The sequence below is a fragment of the Oncorhynchus clarkii genome, chromosome 1 (genome assembly GCF_045791955.1).
Source record: "Oncorhynchus clarkii lewisi isolate Uvic-CL-2024 chromosome 1, UVic_Ocla_1.0, whole genome shotgun sequence".
In the NCBI taxonomy this organism is placed as follows: Eukaryota; Metazoa; Chordata; class Actinopteri; order Salmoniformes; family Salmonidae; genus Oncorhynchus; species Oncorhynchus clarkii.
In genome coordinates, this window is record NC_092147.1 from 660,958 (window position 1) to 679,179 (window position 18,222).

General features: G+C 47.9%; 1 protein-coding gene across 1 annotated transcript in view; it reads right to left on the bottom strand.

Annotated features, from left to right (window-relative positions):
- LOC139414538 (leukemia NUP98 fusion partner 1) overlaps window positions 1-14,282 on the bottom strand; it is a 29,620-nt gene extending 15,338 nt beyond the window's left edge. The window contains exon 1 of the mRNA XM_071162420.1: window positions 13,509-14,282. Coding sequence (XP_071018521.1) covers window positions 13,509-13,697 — 189 coding nt within the window. The 5' untranslated portion in view covers window positions 13,698-14,282. The remainder of the gene's footprint in view (window positions 1-13,508) is intronic.
- Between the last annotated feature and the right edge of the window lie 3,940 nt (window positions 14,283-18,222).

Below are 18,222 nucleotides of genomic sequence, written 5' to 3' on the forward strand. Positions count from 1 at the left end.
GGAACGCAGCGCTTTCAAAACCTGGGGCACTTCCGGATTGGATTTTTCTCAGGCTTTCGCCTGCAACATCAGTTCTGTTATACTCACAGACAATATCTTTACAGTTTTGGAAACGTTAGAGTGTTTTCTATCCTAAGCTGTCAATTATATGCATATTCTAGCATCTTGTCCTGAAAAAATATCCTGTTTAAAACGGGAAAGTTTTTTTTCCAAAAATGAAAATACTGCCCCTAGAGTCGCAACATTAATATTAGACGACGTGCACCAGCTGTTATTGACAAATAGACACACCACCACCCCTCGCCTTACCAGACATAGCTTCTCTGTTCTGCCGGTGCATTGGAAAATCCAGCCAGCTCTATATTATCCGTGTTGTCGTTCAGCCACGACTTTGTGAAACATAAGATATTCGTTTTTAATGTCCCGTTGTTAGGACAATCTTAATCATAGGTCATCAATTTTATTTTCCAATGTTTGCAGGTTAACCAATAGAACGGATGACAATGGGAGTTTACTCACTCACTCAGCCCGTCCTCCTTCCCCTTTTTCTCTGTCTTTTCTTCATGCAAATGACATGGATTTGGGCCTGTTCCCGGGAAAGCAGCATATCCTTCTCGTCGGACTCCTTAAAGGAAAAAGCTTCTTCCAGATCGAGGTGAGTAATTGTTGTTCTGATGTCCAGAAGTTATTTTTGGTCATAAGAGATGGTAGCATCAACATTATGTACAAAATAAGTTACAAACAATGCAAAAAAAAATAAAAAATTGCAGAGTTGGTTAGGAGCATGTAAAAACGTCAGCCAACCTCTTCGGCGCCATCATAGACCATCGCGGTCCACTAACAAGGACTGCGCCCACCTCTCCTTCTCTGTGATCGAGTTCAGTCATACTTTCCAGGTCTACAGTATGTCCAAACAAATCAAATCAAATCCAAGTTTATTTGTCACGTGAGCCGAATACAACAGGTGTAAACCTTACAGTGAAATGCTTACTTACAGAAAGGTATGTGTGTGTGTGTAGGTAAGTAGAGAAATAAAACAACAGTAAAAATACATTTGAAAAAATAGTAGCAAGGCTATATACAGACACCTGTTAGTCAGTCTTATTGAGGTAGTATGTACATGTAGATATCGTTAAAGTGACTATGCATATATGATGAAAAGAGAGTAGCAGCAGCGTAAAATAGGGGTTGGGGGGGGGAACACAATGCAAATAGTCCGGGTAGCCATTTGGTTACCTGTTCAGGAGTCTTATGGCTTGGGGGTAAAAACTGTTGAGAAGCGTTTTTGTCCTAGACTTGGCACTCCGGTACCGCTTGCCATGCGGTAGTTGAGAGAACAGTCTATGACTGGGGTGGCTAGAGGGCCCCCTTTTCTCCCCAATTTTGTGGTATCCAATTGTTAGTAATTACTATCTTGTCTCATCGCTGCAACTTCCGTACGGGCTTGGGAGAGACGAAGGGTGGACCTCTGGACCTCTGACACCGCCTGGGTAGAGGTCCTGGATGGCAGGCAGCTTTGCCCCAGTGCTTTTAAAAATGAATCTCTCCAGAAATACAGTGGGGCAAAAAAGTATTTAGTCAGCCACCAATTGTGCAAGTTCTCCCACTTAAAAAGATGAGAGAGGCCTTTAATTTTCATCATAGGTACACTGAAAACTATGAAAGACAAAATTAGAAAATAACATCCAGAAAATCACATTGTAGGATTTTTAATGAATTTATTTGCAAATTATGGTGGAAAATAAGTATTTGGTCACCTACAAACAAGCAAGATTTCTGGCTCTCACAGAACTGTAACTTCTTCTTTAAGAGGCTCCTCTGTCCTCCACTTGTTACCTGTATTAATGGCACCTGTATGAACTTGTTATCAGTGGAAAAAAGACACCTGTCCACAACCTCAAACAGTCACACTCCAAACTCCACTATGGCCAAGACCAAAGAGCTGTCAAAGGACACCAGAAACAAAATTGTAGACCTGCACCAGATTGGGAAGACATAATCTGCAATAGGTAAGCAGCTTGGTTTGAATAAATCAACTGTGGGAGCAATTATTAGGAAATGGAAGACATACAAGACCACTGATAATCTCCCTCGATCTGGGGCTCCACGCAAGATCTCACCCCGTGGGGTCAAAATGATCACAAGAACGGTGAGCAAAAATCCCAGAACCACACGGGGGGACATAGTGAATGACCTGCAGAGAGCTGGGACCAAAGTAACAAAGCCTACCATCAGTAACACTACGCCGCCAGGGACTCAAATTCTGCAGTGCCAGACATGTCCCCCTGCTTAAGCCAGTACATGTCCAGGCCTGTCTGAAGTTTGCTAGAGAGCATTTGGATGATCCAGAAGAAGATTGGGAGAATGTCATATGGTCAGATGAAACCAAAATATAACTTTTTGGTAAAAACTCAACTCGTCGTGTTTGGAGGACAAAGAATGCTGAGTTGCATCCAAAGTACACCATACCTACTGTGAAGCATGGGCGTGGAAACATCACGCTTTGGGGCTGTTTTTCTGCAAAGGGACCAGGATGACTGATCCGTGTAAAGGAAAGAATGAATGGGGCCATGTATCGTGAGCTTTTGAGTGAAAACCTCCTTCCATCAGCAAGGGCATTGAAGATGAAACGTGGCTGGGTCTTTCAGCATGACAATGATCCCAAACACACCGCCCGGGCAACGAAGGAGTGGCTTCGTAAGAAGCATTTCAAGGTCCTGGAGTAGCTTAGCCAGTCTCCAGATCTCAACCCCATAGAAAATCTTTGGAGGGAGTTGAAAGTCTGTGTTGCCCAGCAACAGCCCCAAAACATCACTGCTCTAGAGGAGATCTGCATGGAGGAATGGGCCAAAATACCAGCAACAGTGTGTGAAAACCTTGTGAAGACTTACAGAAAACGTTTAACCTCTGTCATTGCCAACAAAGGGTAAATAACAAAGTATTGAGATAAACTTTATTTTTTTTACCCTGTTTTCTCCCCAATTTCGTGGTATCCAATTGTTTAGTAGCTACTATCTTGTCTCATCGATACAACTCCCGTACGGGCTTGGGGGAGACGAAGGTTGAAAGTCATGCGTCCTCCGATACACAACCCAACCAAGCCGCACTGCTTCTTAACACAGCGCGCATCCAACCCGGAAGCCAGCCGCACCAATGTGTCGGAGGAAACACCGTGCACCTGGCAACCTTGGTTAGTGCGCACTGCGCCCGGCTCGCCACAGGAGTCGCTGGTGCGCGATGAGACAAGGATATCCCTACCGGCCAACCCCTCCCTAACCCGGACGACACTAGGCCAATTGTGCGTCGCCCCACGGACCTCCCGGTCACGGCCAGTTAAACCCAGAGTCTCTGGTGGCACAGCTGGCGCTGCAGTACAGCACCCTTAACCACTGCACCACCCGGGAGGCCATTGAGATAAACTTTTGTTATTGACCAAATACTTATTTTCCACCAAAATTTGCAAATAAATTCATTAAAAATCCTACAATGTGATTTTCTGGATTTTATTTTCTCATTTTGTCTGTCATAGTTGAAGTGTACCTATGATGAAAATTACAGGCCTCTCTCATCTTTTTAAATTGGAGAACTTGCACAATTGGTGGCTGACTAAATACTTTTTTGCCCCACTGTAAGTCTCTCACTGTTGCAGCCTGTTATAGACCCCCCTCAGCTCCCAGTTGTGCCCTGGACACTATATGTGAATTGATTGCCCCTCATCTATCTTCAGAGTTTGTTCTGTTAGGCGACCTAAACTGGAATATGCTTAACACCCCGGCAGTCCTACAATCCTAAAATCTAAGCTAGATGCCCCCAATCTCACACAAATCACCAAGGAACCCTCCAGGTACAACCCTACATCTGTAAACGTGGGCACCCTTATAGATATTATCCTGACCAACTTGCCCTCCAAATACACCTCTGCAATCACTGCCTCATTGCCTGCATCCGCTATGGGACCGCGGTCAAACGACCACCCCTCATCACTTTCAAACGCTCCCTGAAACACTTCTGTGTGCAGGCCTTTCGAATCGACCTGGCCCAGGTATCCTGGAAGGATATCGACCTCATCCCGTCAGTCGAGGATGCCTGGTCTTAATTTAAAAGTAATTTCCTCACCATCTTAAATAAGCATTCCCCTTTCAAAAAATGTAGACCTAAGAACAGATAGAGCCCGTCGTTCATCCCAGACCTGACTGCCCTTGACCAGCACAAAAACATCCTTGGCGGACTGCAATAGCATCGAATAGTCCCTGCGAAATGCAACTGTTCAGGGAAGTCAGGAACCAACACACGCAGTCAGTCAGGAAAGCAAAGGCTAGATTTTTCAAACAGAAATGTTCATCCTGTAGCTCTAACTCCAAAAGGTTTAGGGACACTGTTATTGGCGGAAATCCAAGATGGCGTAGCAGTCAGACGTATTTGTCCTTTGTCTTGTCGTGTCCCACGTATATATATATATTTTTATACTGTATATTTTTCTTTGCATATCTTTTTATATTTTTCTAAACCTCAACTTCAAAATACTCTCCTGCAACCCGCCTCACCCAATGTGGTGTGGAACTGCTTTTTCTCTAACGTATTTTTCTTTGCCTCTTACTGGAATCTCTCCAACATAAACTAGCCAGCTAACCAGCCAGCTAACGATCATCAGCTAACCTCTAGCTCGGAAAGCTCTCGCCAGTTTGTACAACACGATTCAACCAGAGCATACCTATTTTTCTCTCCATATCCCCGGATTCCTATCGCAAGCTCTGAACCTTATCACCTTCCGACCTTCGCAGCTAACGTCCCCTGAATGCTAGCTGTCTAGAGCACAACGGACTGTTGGCTTACGAGGCCCATCGAATACATACCGAAGCCACTAGCTAGCAGTCAGCTATCCTTTGCTAGCGGTCATCAGCTACCTTTATCCCGGACAACTCTCGCCAGTCTGTACAGCGTGACTCAAACCAGAGCTAGTCGGACTTATTCTTACCATAAGCTCTGAACCTATTTTTTTTTTTTATGAACATTTTTATTATGATTATTTTTATGTATTTTTTTCCACCTGGAATTATAGCAGCTAACGACCCCTGAATGCACAGCCGCTAATCTGCGGCCTGCTAGCAGAGAGAGAGGCCCTTCGGAAATATTTCTTCGGCCACTATACATATTTTGCCAATTGGCCTGGTTTACCACACGGAGCCCTGCTGATCCGTCCCCTGATGTAACTGCACGAGGGGGCCACAACAGACTTCCCTCCGTTGCGTCATCCCTCTAAAGACTTTCTGTTAGCCTGCTAGCCCCATGCCGCTAGCTGCCTGAAGCCACACACTGGACTTGTATGATCACATGGCTACGCATGCCTTTCCCTAACGTCACCATGCCGTGTCGATTGCTGTTCTGGTTTGTAACTATTGTTTTATTTCACTGTAGAGCCTCTAGCACTGCTCATCACGCCTCGGCTAACAGTTTATTTCCACCCCCCACACACGCGGTGAAATCACCTGGTTTAAATACTATTTCTAGAGACAATATCTCTTCCATTATCACTCTATGCACAGGTTTACCCCCACTGTATTCACATTCTACTATACCTTTGTCTGTACATTATGCCTTGAATATATTCTACCGTGCCCAGAAATCTGCTCCTTTTACTCTCTGTTCTGAACGTACTAGGCGTCCAGTTCTGTTAGCCTTTAGCCGTACCCTTATCCTACTCCTCCTCTGTTCCTCTGGTGATGTAGAGGTTAATCCAGGCCCTGCAGTGTCTACCTCCACTCCTATTCCCCAGGCTCTCTCATTTGTTGACTTCTGCAACCGTAAAAGCCTTGGTTTCATGCATGTTAACATTAGAAGCCTCCTCCCTAAGTTTGTTTTATTCACTGCCCTAGCACACTCCACCAATCCGGATGCCCTAGCCGTGTCTGAATCCTGGCTTAGGAAGACCACCAAAAACCTTGAAATTTCCATTCCTAGCTATAACATTTTCCGACAAGATAGAACTGCCAAAGGGGGCGGTGTTGCAATTTACTGCAAAGATAACCTGCAGAGTTCTGTCTTACTATCCAGGTCTGTACCCAAACAATTTGAGCTTCTACTAAATTAACTTTTCCAGAAACAAGTTTCTCTCTATAGCAACCGTTGCCGCTTGCTATAGACCACCCTCTGCTCCCAGCTGTGCCCTCAACACCATATGTGGTTTGATTGCCCCCCATCTATCTTCTGAGCTCGTGCTGCTAGGTGACCTAAACTGGGACATGCTTAACACCCCGGTCATCCTACAATCTAAGCTTGATGCCCTCAATCTCACACAATTTATCAATGAACCTACCAGATATAACCCCAAATCCGTAAACACTGGCACCCTCATAGATATCATCCTAACTAACTCACCCTCCAAATACACCTCTGCTGTTTTCAACTAAGATCTCAGCGATCAATGCCTCATTGCCTGCATCCGTAATGGGTCTGCGAGCAAACGACCACCCCTCATCACTGTCAAACGCTCCCTAAAACACTTCTGCGAGCAGGCCTTTCTAATCGACCTGGCCGGGGTATCCTGGAACGACATTGACCTCATCCCGACAATAGAGGATGCCAGGTTATTCTTTAAAAGTGCCTTCCTCACCATCTTAAATAGGCATGCCCCGTTCAAAAAATGTAGAACCAGGAATAGATATAGCCCTTGGTTCACTCCAGACCTGTCTGCCCATGACCAGCACAAAAACATCCTGTGGCGTTCTGCATTAGCATCGAATACCCCCGTGATATGCAACTTTTCAGGGAAGTTCGGAACCAATATACACATATACACAGTTAGGAAAGCTAAGGCTAGCTTTTTTAAACAGAAATTTGCATCCTGCAGTACAAACTCAAAAAAGTTCTGGGACACTGTAAAGTCCATGGAGATTAAGAGCACCTCATCCCAGCTACCCACTGCTCTGAGGCTAGGAAACACTGTTACAACCGACAAATCCACTATAATTGAGAATTTCAATAAGCATTTCTCTACGGCTGGCCATGCTTTCCACCTGGCTACCCCTACCCTGGTCAACTGCCCGGCACCCTCCACAGCTACCCGCTCAAGCCCCCACCATTTCTCCTTCACCCATATCCAGATAGCTGATGTTCTGAAAGAGCTGCAAAATCTGGACACCTACAAATCAGCCGGGCTAGACAATCTGGACCTCTCTTTCTAAAACTATCCGCCGCCATTGTTGCAACTATTACCAGTCTGTTCAACCTCTCTTTCGTATCATCCAAGATCCCTTAAGATTGGAAAGCTGCCACGGTCATCCCCCTCTTCAAAGGGGGTGACACTCTAGACCCAAACTGTTATAGACCTATATCCATCCTGCCCTGCCTTTCTAAAGTCCTTGAAAGCCAAGTTAATAAACAGATCACCGACCATTTTGAATCCCACCGTACCTTCTCCGCTGTGCAATCCGGTTTCCGAGCAGGTCACGGGTGCACCTCAGCCAAGCTCAAGGTACTAAATGATATCATAACCGCCATCAATAAAAGACAGTACTGTACAGTTGTCTTCATAGACCTGGCCAAGTCTTTTGACTCTGTCAATCACCGTATTCTTATCGGCAGACTCCATAGCCTTGGTTTCTCTAATGACTGCCTCGCCTGGTTCACCAACTACTTCTCAGACAGAGTTCAGTGTGTCAAATTGGAGGGCCTGTTGTCTGGACCTCTGGCAGTCTCTAAGGGGGTAACACAGAGTTCAATTCTTGGGCCGACTCTTTTTTCTGTATATATCAATGATGTCGCTCTTGCTACGGGTGATTCCCTGATCCACTTCTACGCAGACAACACCATTCTGTATACATCTGGCCCATCTTTGGACACTGTGTTAACTAACCTCCAAACGAGCTTCAATGCCATACAACACTCCTTCCGTGGCCTCCAACTGCTATTAATAGCTAGTAAAACCAAATGCATGCTCTTCAACTGTTCGCTGCCAGCCCAACTAGCATCACTACCCTGGACGGTTCTGACCTAGAATATGTGGACAACTACAAATACCTAGGTGTCTGGCTCGACAGTAAACTCTCCTTCCAGACTCACATTAAACATCGCCAATCCAAAATCAAATCTAGAATCGGCTTCCTATTTTGCAACAAAGTGTCACGCCCTGACCTTAGAGATCCTGTTTATGTCTCTTTTTAGGTTTGGTCAGGGTGTGAGTTGGGGTGGGTATTCTATATTCTATTATTTGTATTTCTATGTCTTCGCCGGGTAGGGTTCTCAATCAGGGACAGCTCTCTATCGTTGTCTCTGAGAACCATACTTAGGTAGCCCTTTTTTTCACCTGTCTTTGGGGGAAGTTTACTTTGTTTAGGGCACATAGTCTTTAGCTTCACGGTTTGTTTTGTAGTGTTTATTGTTTTGTCGGCGTATTCACTTAAATAAAGGAATATGTACGCTCACAACGCTGCACCTTGGTCCTTTTCTTACAACGGCCGTGACACAAAGCCTCCTTCACTCACGCCACCAAACTTACCCTAGTAAAACTGACTATCCTACCGATCCTTGACTTCGGCAATGTCATCTACAAAATAGCTTCCAATATTCTACTCAGCAAACTGGATGCAGTCTATCACAGTGCCCGTCCGTTTTGTTACCAAAGCCCCTTATACCACCCACCACTGCGACCTGTATGCTCTAGTCGGCTGGCACTCGCTACATATTCGTTGCCAGACCCACTGGCTCCAGGTCATCTATAAATCTATGCTATCTCAGCTCCCTGGTCACGATAACGACACCCACCTGTAGCACGCGCTCCAGCAGGTATATCTCACTGGTCATCCCCAAAGCCAACACCTCGCCTTTCCTTCCAGTTCTCTGCTGCCAATGACTGGAACAAATCGCAAAAATCGCTGAAGCTGGAGACTTATATTTCCCTCACTAACTTTAAACATCAGCTATCTAAGCAGCTAACCGATCGCTGCAGCTGTACATAGTCCATCTGTAAATAGCCCATCCAATCTACCTACCTCATCCCCATATTGTTTTTATTTACTTTTCTGCTCTTTTTCACACAAGTATTACTACTTGCACATCACCATCTGCTCATCTATCCCTCCAGTGTTAATCTGCTAAATTGTAATGACTTTGCTACTATGGCCTATTTATTGCCTTACCTCTTCAGGCCATTTGCACACACTTTCTTTTTTCTCTATTGTGTTATTGACTGTATGTTTGTTTATTCCATGTTTAACTCTGTGTTGTTGTTTGTGTCGCACTACTTTGCTTTATCTTGGCCAGATCGCAGTTGTAAATGGAAACTTGATCTCAACTGGCCTACCTGGTTAAATAAAGGTGAAATATATATATATTTTTTTAAATAAGTGCAAACCAGATAGGATGGCGTATCACTGCAGAATGCTGTGGTAGCCATGCTGGTTGTGTGCCTTGAATGTCTCTTCTTATTATTGGTGTCCTTTGGTAGTGGTTTCTTTGCAGCAATTCGACCATGAAGGCCTGATTCACACAGTCTCCTCTGAACAGTTGATGTTGAGATGTGTCTGTTACTTGAACTCTGTGAAGCATTTATTTGAGCTGCAATTTCTGAGGCTGGTAACTCGAATGAAATTATCCTCTCCAGCAGAGGTAACTCTGGGTCTTCCTTTCTTGTGGCCGTCGTTATGAGAGCCAGTTTCATCATAGCGCTTAATGGTTTTTGCGACTGCACTTGAAGAAACTTTCAAAGTTCTTGAAATTTCCCAAATTGACTGACCTTCATGTCTTAAAGTAACAATGGACTATCGTTTCCCTTTGCTTATTTGAGCTGTTCTTACCATAATATGGACTTGGTCTTTTACCAAATAGGGCTGTCTTCTGTATACCACCCCTGCCTTGTCACAACACAACTGATTGGCTCAAACAAATTAAGAAGGAAAGAAATTCCACAAATGAACTTTTAACAAGGCACACCTGTTAATTGAAATGCATACCTGATGAAGCTGGTTGAGAGAATGCAAATAGTGTGCAAAGCTGTCATCAAGGGAAAGGGTGGCTAATCTCAAATATTAACTATATTTTGATTTGTTTAACAATTTTTTGGTTACTAACTGATTTCATGTGTTATTTGATAGTTTTGTGTTTGATGTGTTTGTGTTTGATGTCTTCACTATTATTCTACAATGTAGAAAAGAGTTTGAACGGGCAGCCATCAACATCATAGAGCCTTGCACATCTAATGTCCTATTCTTTGTCAGAATAAACTACAAATCAACTGGGACCATTGGCTGACTTTCTTTAATAAACAACACGAGAGAGTAACGATCACATCCGTTACATATGTGTGCCGTGCATGGGTGATATCAAGCGTGCATGTTTGCGTGTGTGTATGTGTTTTTGTGATGCAGAGTTGAAGTAGGGCACTAATTGATAAACGGTCATAACCTCTAATCAAACACTCTATAACAGCATTCTAATGTCAGTCATTCTGCTTGTCACGTGATCTACTTTCCCCTTCAGTTTACACACTGCATAGATTTTAGGACACATACACACTATCCAGTAACCATTTTCTGGAGCACAAACTGACACATATTCATAATGTGGTAGATACACTACTTCCATTAAGCCTGGGGTTATGGTGTAAAGATAAAGATTTACTGTACATCTTCCATTTTTCAGTCATCGTCCATAGCAGGGGCTTTTATCCATTAGATGAAACCTACAGTACAATCAACCCAATAATCACTTCATCCTCAGAACATTATAGTTGCACCAATCCTGTACCATTTAGAAATGGAGCCCGGAAAAACATCAGGGAAACACTGTCTCCTTTCAATCCCTTCAAACAGTGTCTCTCTCCTAGTCAACCTCATCAGTCCACATAGTTCCAACCTACAGTCAGCTAGTCACTCCCAGCCCTCCACACAGTTCCCACCTACAGTCAGCTCGTTACCCCCAGCCCTCCACACAGTTCCCACCTACTGTCAGCTAGTCACCCCCAGCCCTCCACACAGTTCCCACCTACAGTCAGCTAGTCACCCCCAACCCTCCACACAGTTCCCACCTACAGTCAGCTAGTCACCCCCAGCCCTCCACACAGTTCCCACCTACAGTCAGCTCGTTACCCCCAGCCCTCCACACAGTTCCCACCTACTGTCAGCTAGTCACCCCCAGCCCTCCACACAGTTCCCACCTACAGTCAGCTAGTCACCCCCAGCCCTCCACACAGTTCCCACCTACAGTCAGCTAGTCACCCCCAGCCCTCCACACAGTTCCCACCTACAGTCAGCTAGTCACCCCCAGCTCTCCACACAGTTCCCACCTACAGTCAGCTAGTCACCCCCAACCCTCCACATAGTTCCCACCTACAGCCAGCTAGTCACCCCCAGCCCTCCACACAGTTCCCACCTACAGTCAGCTAGTCACCCCAGCCCTCCACACAGTTCCCACCTACACTGTAGGTGTAGTTCCCACCTACAGTCAGCTAGTCACCCCCAACCCTCCACACAGTTCCCACCTACAGCCAGCTAGTCACCCCCAACCCTCCACACAGTTCCCACCTACAGTCAGCTAGTCACCCCCAGCCCTCCACACAGTTCCCACCTACAGCCAGCTAGTCACCCCCAACCCTCCACACAGTTCCCACCTACAGTCAGCTAGTCACCCCCAATCCTCCACACAGTTCCCACCTACAGCCAGCTAGTCACCCCCAGCCCTCCACACAGTTCCCACCTATAGTCAGCTCGTTACCCCCAACCCTCCACACAGTTCCCACCTACAGTCAGCTAGTCACCCCCAACCCTCCACACAGTTCCCACCTACAGTCAGCTAGTCACCCCCAGCCCTCCACACAGTTCCCACCTACAGCCAGCTAGTCACCCCCAACCCTCCACACAGTTCCCACCTACAGTCAGCTAGTCACCCCCAACCCTCCACACAGTTCCCACCTACAGCCAGCTAGTCACCCCCAGCCCTCCACACAGTTCCCACCTATAGTCAGCTCGTTACCCCCAACCCTCCACACAGTTCCCACCTACAGTCAGCTAGTCACCCCCAACCCTCCACACAGTTCCCACCTACAGTCAGCTAGTCACCCCCAACCCTCCACACAGTTCTCACCTACAGTCAGCTAGTCACCCCCAGCCCTCCACACAGTTCCCACCTACAGTCAGCTAGTCACCCCCAGCAGTCCACACAGTTCCAACCTACAGTCAGCTAGTCACCCCCAGCAGTCCACACAGTTCCAACCTACAGTCAGCTAGCTAGTCACCCCCAGCCCTCCACACAGTTCCCACCTACAGTCAGCTAGTCACCCCCAACCCTCCACACAGTTCCCACCTACAGTCAGCTAGTCACCCCCAACCCTCCACACAGTTCCCACCTACTGTCAGCTAGTCACCCCCAACCCTCCACACAGTTCCCACCTACAGTCAGCTAGTCACCCCAGCCCTCCACACAGTTCCCACCTACACTGTAGGTGTAGTTCCCACCTACAGTCAGCTAGTCACCCCCAACCCTCCACACAGTTCCCACCTACAGCCAGCTAGTCACCCCCAACCCTCCACACAGTTCCCACCTACAGTCAGCTAGTCACCCCCAGCCCTCCACACAGTTCCCACCTACAGCCAGCTAGTCACCCCCAACCCTCCACACAGTTCCCACCTACAGTCAGCTAGTCACCCCCAACCCTCCACACAGTTCCCACCTACAGCCAGCTAGTCACCCCCAGCCCTCCACACAGTTCCCACCTATAGTCAGCTCGTTACCCCCAACCCTCCACACAGTTCCCACCTACAGTCAGCTAGTCACCCCCAACCCTCCACACAGTTCCCACCTACAGTCAGCTAGTCACCCCCAGCCCTCCACACAGTTCCCACCTACAGCCAGCTAGTCACCCCCAACCCTCCACACAGTTCCCACCTACAGTCAGCTAGTCACCCCCAACCCTCCACACAGTTCCCACCTACAGCCAGCTAGTCACCCCCAGCCCTCCACACAGTTCCCACCTATAGTCAGCTCGTTACCCCCAACCCTCCACACAGTTCCCACCTACAGTCAGCTAGTCACCCCCAACCCTCCACACAGTTCCCACCTACAGTCAGCTAGTCACCCCCAACCCTCCACACAGTTCTCACCTACAGTCAGCTAGTCACCCCCAGCCCTCCACACAGTTCCCACCTACAGTCAGCTAGTCACCCCCAGCAGTCCACACAGTTCCAACCTACAGTCAGCTAGTCACCCCCAGCAGTCCACACAGTTCCAACCTACAGTCAGCTAGCTAGTCACCCCCAGCCCTCCACACAGTTCCCACCTACAGTCAGCTAGTCACCCCCAACCCTCCACACAGTTCCCACCTACAGTCAGCTAGTCACCCCCAACCCTCCACACAGTTCCCACCTACTGTCAGCTAGTCACCCCCAACCCTCCACACAGTTCCCACCTACAGTCAGCTAGTCACCCCCAACCCTCCACACAGTTCCCACCTACAGTCAGCTATTCACCCCCAGCCCTCCCTCCACAGGCAGCCAAATAGTGCCGACCCAGGTCCTTACCATACAGGGGAGCGAGGCTCGGCGGTCAGTCTGCGGCCGTGCTGGTCTCCTGAAGCTGCGTTTTCTCTCTGAAGTTCTATTTCCTCCCTCTCTAGCTCCATGGCCCCAGTAGCTGCTCATCCAGTTGGTGAAGTTCCCATCATCATCCTCGTCTTCGTTGGAGAAGGCCGGGAGCAGCCTCAGAGCCATGGTGGCAGGCAGCGGGCAGGTGGTGAGCAAAATAAGAAAAGAGAGAGAGGTTATCCTTCTTTTAGTTGCTCCTGGTCTGGCCGGATGGTTCTGGGCTCTGGGCTCTGTGCTGTGTCAGGCTCCTGGTCTGGTCGGACGGTGCTGGGCTCTGGGCCGTGACAGGTTCCTGGTCTGGCCGGATGGTTCTGAGTTCTGGGCTCTGGGCTCTGGGCTCTGGGCCGTGTCAGGCTCCTGGTCTGGTTGGACGGTGCTGGGCTCTGGGCTCTGGGCTGTGTCAGGCTCCTGGTCTGGTTGGACGGTGCTGGGCTCTGGGCTCTGGGCTGTGTCAGGCTCCTGGTCTGGTCGGACGGTGCTGGGCTCTGGACTGTGTCAAGCTCCTGGTCTGGTCGGATGGTGCTGGGCTCTGGGCCGTGTCAGGCTCCTGGTCTGGTTGGACGGTTCTGGGCTCTGGGCTGTCTAAGGCTCCTGGTCTGGTCAGACGGTGCTGGGCTCTGGGCTGTGTCAGGCTCCTGGTCTGGTCGGACGGTGGTGTGCTCTGGGCCGTGTCAGGCTCCTGGTCTGGTTGGATGGTGCTGGGCTCTGGGCTCTGGGCTCTGGGCTCTGGGCTGGGCTGTGTCAGGCTCCTGGTCTGGTCAGACGGTGCTGGGCTCTGGGCTCTGGGCTGTGTCAGGCTCCTGGTCTGGTCGGACGTTGGTGTGCTCTGGGCCGTGTCAGGCTCCTGGTCTGGTTGGACAGTGCTGGGCTCTGGGCTCTGGGCTGTGTCAGGCTCCTGGTCTGGTCGGACGGTGCTGGGCTCTTGGCCGTGTCAAGCTCTTGGTCTGGTCGGATGGTGCTGGGCTCTGGGCTCTGGGCTGTGTCAGGCTCCTGGTCTGGTTGGACGGTGCAGGGCTCTGGGCTCTGGGCTGTGTCAGGCTCCTGGTCTGGTCGGACGGTGCTGGGCTCTGGGCTGTGTCAGGCTCCTGGTCTGGTCGGACGGTGGTGTGCTCTGGGCCGTGTCAGGCTCCTGGTCTGGTTGGACGGTGTTGGCCTCTGGGCTGTGTCAGGCTCCTGGTTGAGGCTGCTCTCTGCTGTGTGCTTTGTGCTCCCAAGCTGAAAGTCTACTGATCTGGGCTGTCTCTTAGTTCAGACTGTACTGCGCCATGCGATGTGGTCCCAAACTGAAAGTCTACTGATCTGGGCTGTCTCTCAGTTCAGACTGTACTGCGCCGTGCGATGTGCTCCCAAACTGCCCGTCTATCGACTACCACACTGATGAGACCTCAGACCTCCCAACACATTGTCCCAGAAACCAGAGGTAAAGTTACTCAACTTCCATCCCAACAGTCCTCTAACCCTCGTCAGTGTAGTTCGGTATTCTCAGCTAAGACAAAAATTAACCACACAGCTTTCACCCCGTGTCTTTAAACCAGTGAATCCTCTGTAAGCTTTTTAGCATCGCTGTGAGAGAGTGAGAGGGAGGAGGGAGAGTTTGAATCTTTCCATTACAGACCCAGGCCCTGAGGGGTGGACTGCCCAGAAACTCCAATTTTCCCATACTTTCCACTGGCTGGGCTCATCAAACCAAACCTGTCAATAGTTATGGAGCACAGGCTACTCTGTCTCCCCGGTGCTGTTGTTGTGCTGGTGGCCTGGGGCGGGTAGAATACAGGTCAGGGTGGGAGCGGCAGTCGAAGGGCAGTAGGGGGACTTTTGCTAGGGTAATGACTCAATATTTCTTAATTACAAAACTTAAGGTTGCTTGCATTTATTTTTATTTAATTGAACCTTTATTTAACTTGGAAATTCAGTTAAGAACAAATTGATATTTACAAGGACGGCCAACCCCGGACTACGCTGGGCCAATTGTGCGCCATGGGACTCCCAATCATGGCCAGATGTGATACAGCCTGGATTTGAACCAGGGAATGTAGTGATGCCTCTTCCACTGAAATGCAGTGCCTTAGAATGCTGCGCCACTCGGGAGCCCTAACCCCAGTTCTCTGGTAATATGAGTGAGATATATCACATGTGCGAACAGCTAGGACCGCCTACTCTCATAAGAACCAATCAAAAGCATCTGTTGGAGACAGATAAGTAGAGTAGCAAATGAGGTGAGGACCTCACTTCCATAAATGGATCCACTCTCCTCCCTTCTGGTTATTCTCACACTCTCGTGAGTAGGGGAATGCGGTGATACATCTCACTCATAATATCAGAGAACCGGGGTTACGCAAGTAACCTGAAGTTCTCTTTCCAATACTTACTTCAATGTATCACGTGTGGGGATATGGCTGACTCCTGTATCGCAGGAAACATGATCTCTGAAGCCAGGGCAGGCCAGGCCAGGACAGGGCATCCTGGCAGACCAGGGCAGGGCAGAACAGGGTCAACATCAGCCTCAGAGGTATGCACCATCAAGGCGTAGAGACACCAGGCCCAGTTTAATGAGACATGTCCCAAAAACAGTACCCAAGAGGTAAAGTCTGTAGGAGAGGGCCCGTCCAGACCCAGTTTAATGAGACATGTCCCAATGAGCGAAGAACGTGACGCCCTTGCCCCAGCTCTCCTACAGTCCAAGTAGATGCAAACCACAGATACTGGATGCCCTTCTAGAGAAGGCAAAAATATAGACATGGTGATTTACAGCTAATTACGGTTAGTCCTAGACCCATTGTATTATGGGATTGTGCTGACTTTTCGGGTGAATTCCTCTACACTGAAGCAGCAATCATGCGGGTTAAATCATATTTTACATTCGTCAGCCATACAATGAGAAGACGATTTCTCACTAATTTAAGGCTCCCAGGGTAAAATAGCCTACAGAATCACACAGCCTATTGTAACAAATTGGCAACTTGGGTACATCAAGCATTCCACATGCCCAGGCAGTCTCGTGGTGGAAGCGAACATCTGCAATTGCGGTCAGTAGGATACATGAAATTTGTTGAATTTTGAGAGAAAATGTTGCATCGGGAGCCCGTGAATCAGTTCGGAGTCAAGTGACTCTGTGAGCCTTCAATCTAAAACTGTTATAATTAATAGCCTATTCCATGTTCTGTTTTCCCCCCCAAAAATTGTAAGTAATCTAATAGTTAGCTGTGCCCTCCCTAGATGTATTTTCCTTATGTCCGTTATGGCTTGATGGTTCAAATGTGTAATCAATCTTTCTGTCCGTTGGCGAGCTAGCTGCATTATAGCGGTCATTTGTGGTGAATTTAGGTGAACTATTCTCAACCACAAACGTTAGCTTACTATTCTGAATTTAATTGTTTATATAACTTCTATTTTGGGGATTTTGATTTGGATTCACTTGAGTGGGTTGAGTCACTGACGTGATCTTCCTGTCTGGGTTGGCACCCCTCCCCCTTGGGTTGTGCCGTGGCGGAGATCTTTGTGGGCTATATTCGGCCTTGTCTCAGGATGGTAAGTTGGTGGTTTAAGATATCCCTCTCGTGGTGTGGGGGCTGTGCTTTGGCAAAGTGGGTGGGGTTATATCCTGCCTGTTTGGCCCTGTCCGGGGTTATCTTCAGATGGGGCCACAGTGTCTCCTGATCCCTCCTGTCTCAGCCTCCAGTATTTATGCTGCAGTAGTTTATGTGTCGGGGGCTAGGGTCAGTCTGTTATATCTGGAGTACTTCTCCTGTCTTATCCGGTGTCCTGTGTGAATTTAAGTATGCTCTCTCTAATTCTCTCTTTCTCTCTTTCTTTCTCTCTCTCGGAGGACCTGAGCCCTAGGACCATGCCCCAGGACTACCTGACATGATGACTCCTTGCTGTCCCCAGTCCACCTGGCCGTGCTGCTGCTCCAGTTTCAACTGTTCTGCCTTATTATTATTCGACCATACTGGTCATTTATGAACATTTGAAAATCTTGGCCATGTTCTGTTATAATCTCCACCCGGCACAGCCAGAAGAGGACTGGCCACCCCACATAGCCTGGTTCCTCTCTAGGTTTCTTCCTAGGTTTTGGCCTTTCTAGGGAGTTTTTCCTAGCCACCGTGCTTCTACACCTGTATTGCTTGCTGTTTGGGGTTTTAGGCTGGGTTTCTGTACAGCACTTTGAGATATCAGCTGATGTACGAAGGGCTATATAAATAAATTTGATTTGATTTGATTTTGCAGGAAGCAAATTTCTGCTTGAAAAAGCTAGCCTTGGCTTTTCTAACTGCCTGTGTATAATGGTTATGTTAAACATAAACATACTGGTAATACAACGTTCATTTGAAAATAGTGTAAAAACAGTATCATGTAATGGCAAAGCACTAGAATACTCTCATAACATCTATAAACAGTCATAGTCAATAAATGCTATCTATAATACACAATCCCAATCCCAACATCTTTGATAACACTCAAAAGTAGTTTTACTGTTATCAACGTTTAAAGCATTGCATTATTTAATACATACACTAGATGGGGTGCTTGTACTCCATGTAATGTTGTAGTCGTCCGTGTAGTCCGGAAGTAAAGAGTTCCCCGCCCTGGTTGCAATTACACAGCGCCCGCCAGTATCCCAAAATTCCGCTGTTTCCGCTTTTACCTCGCG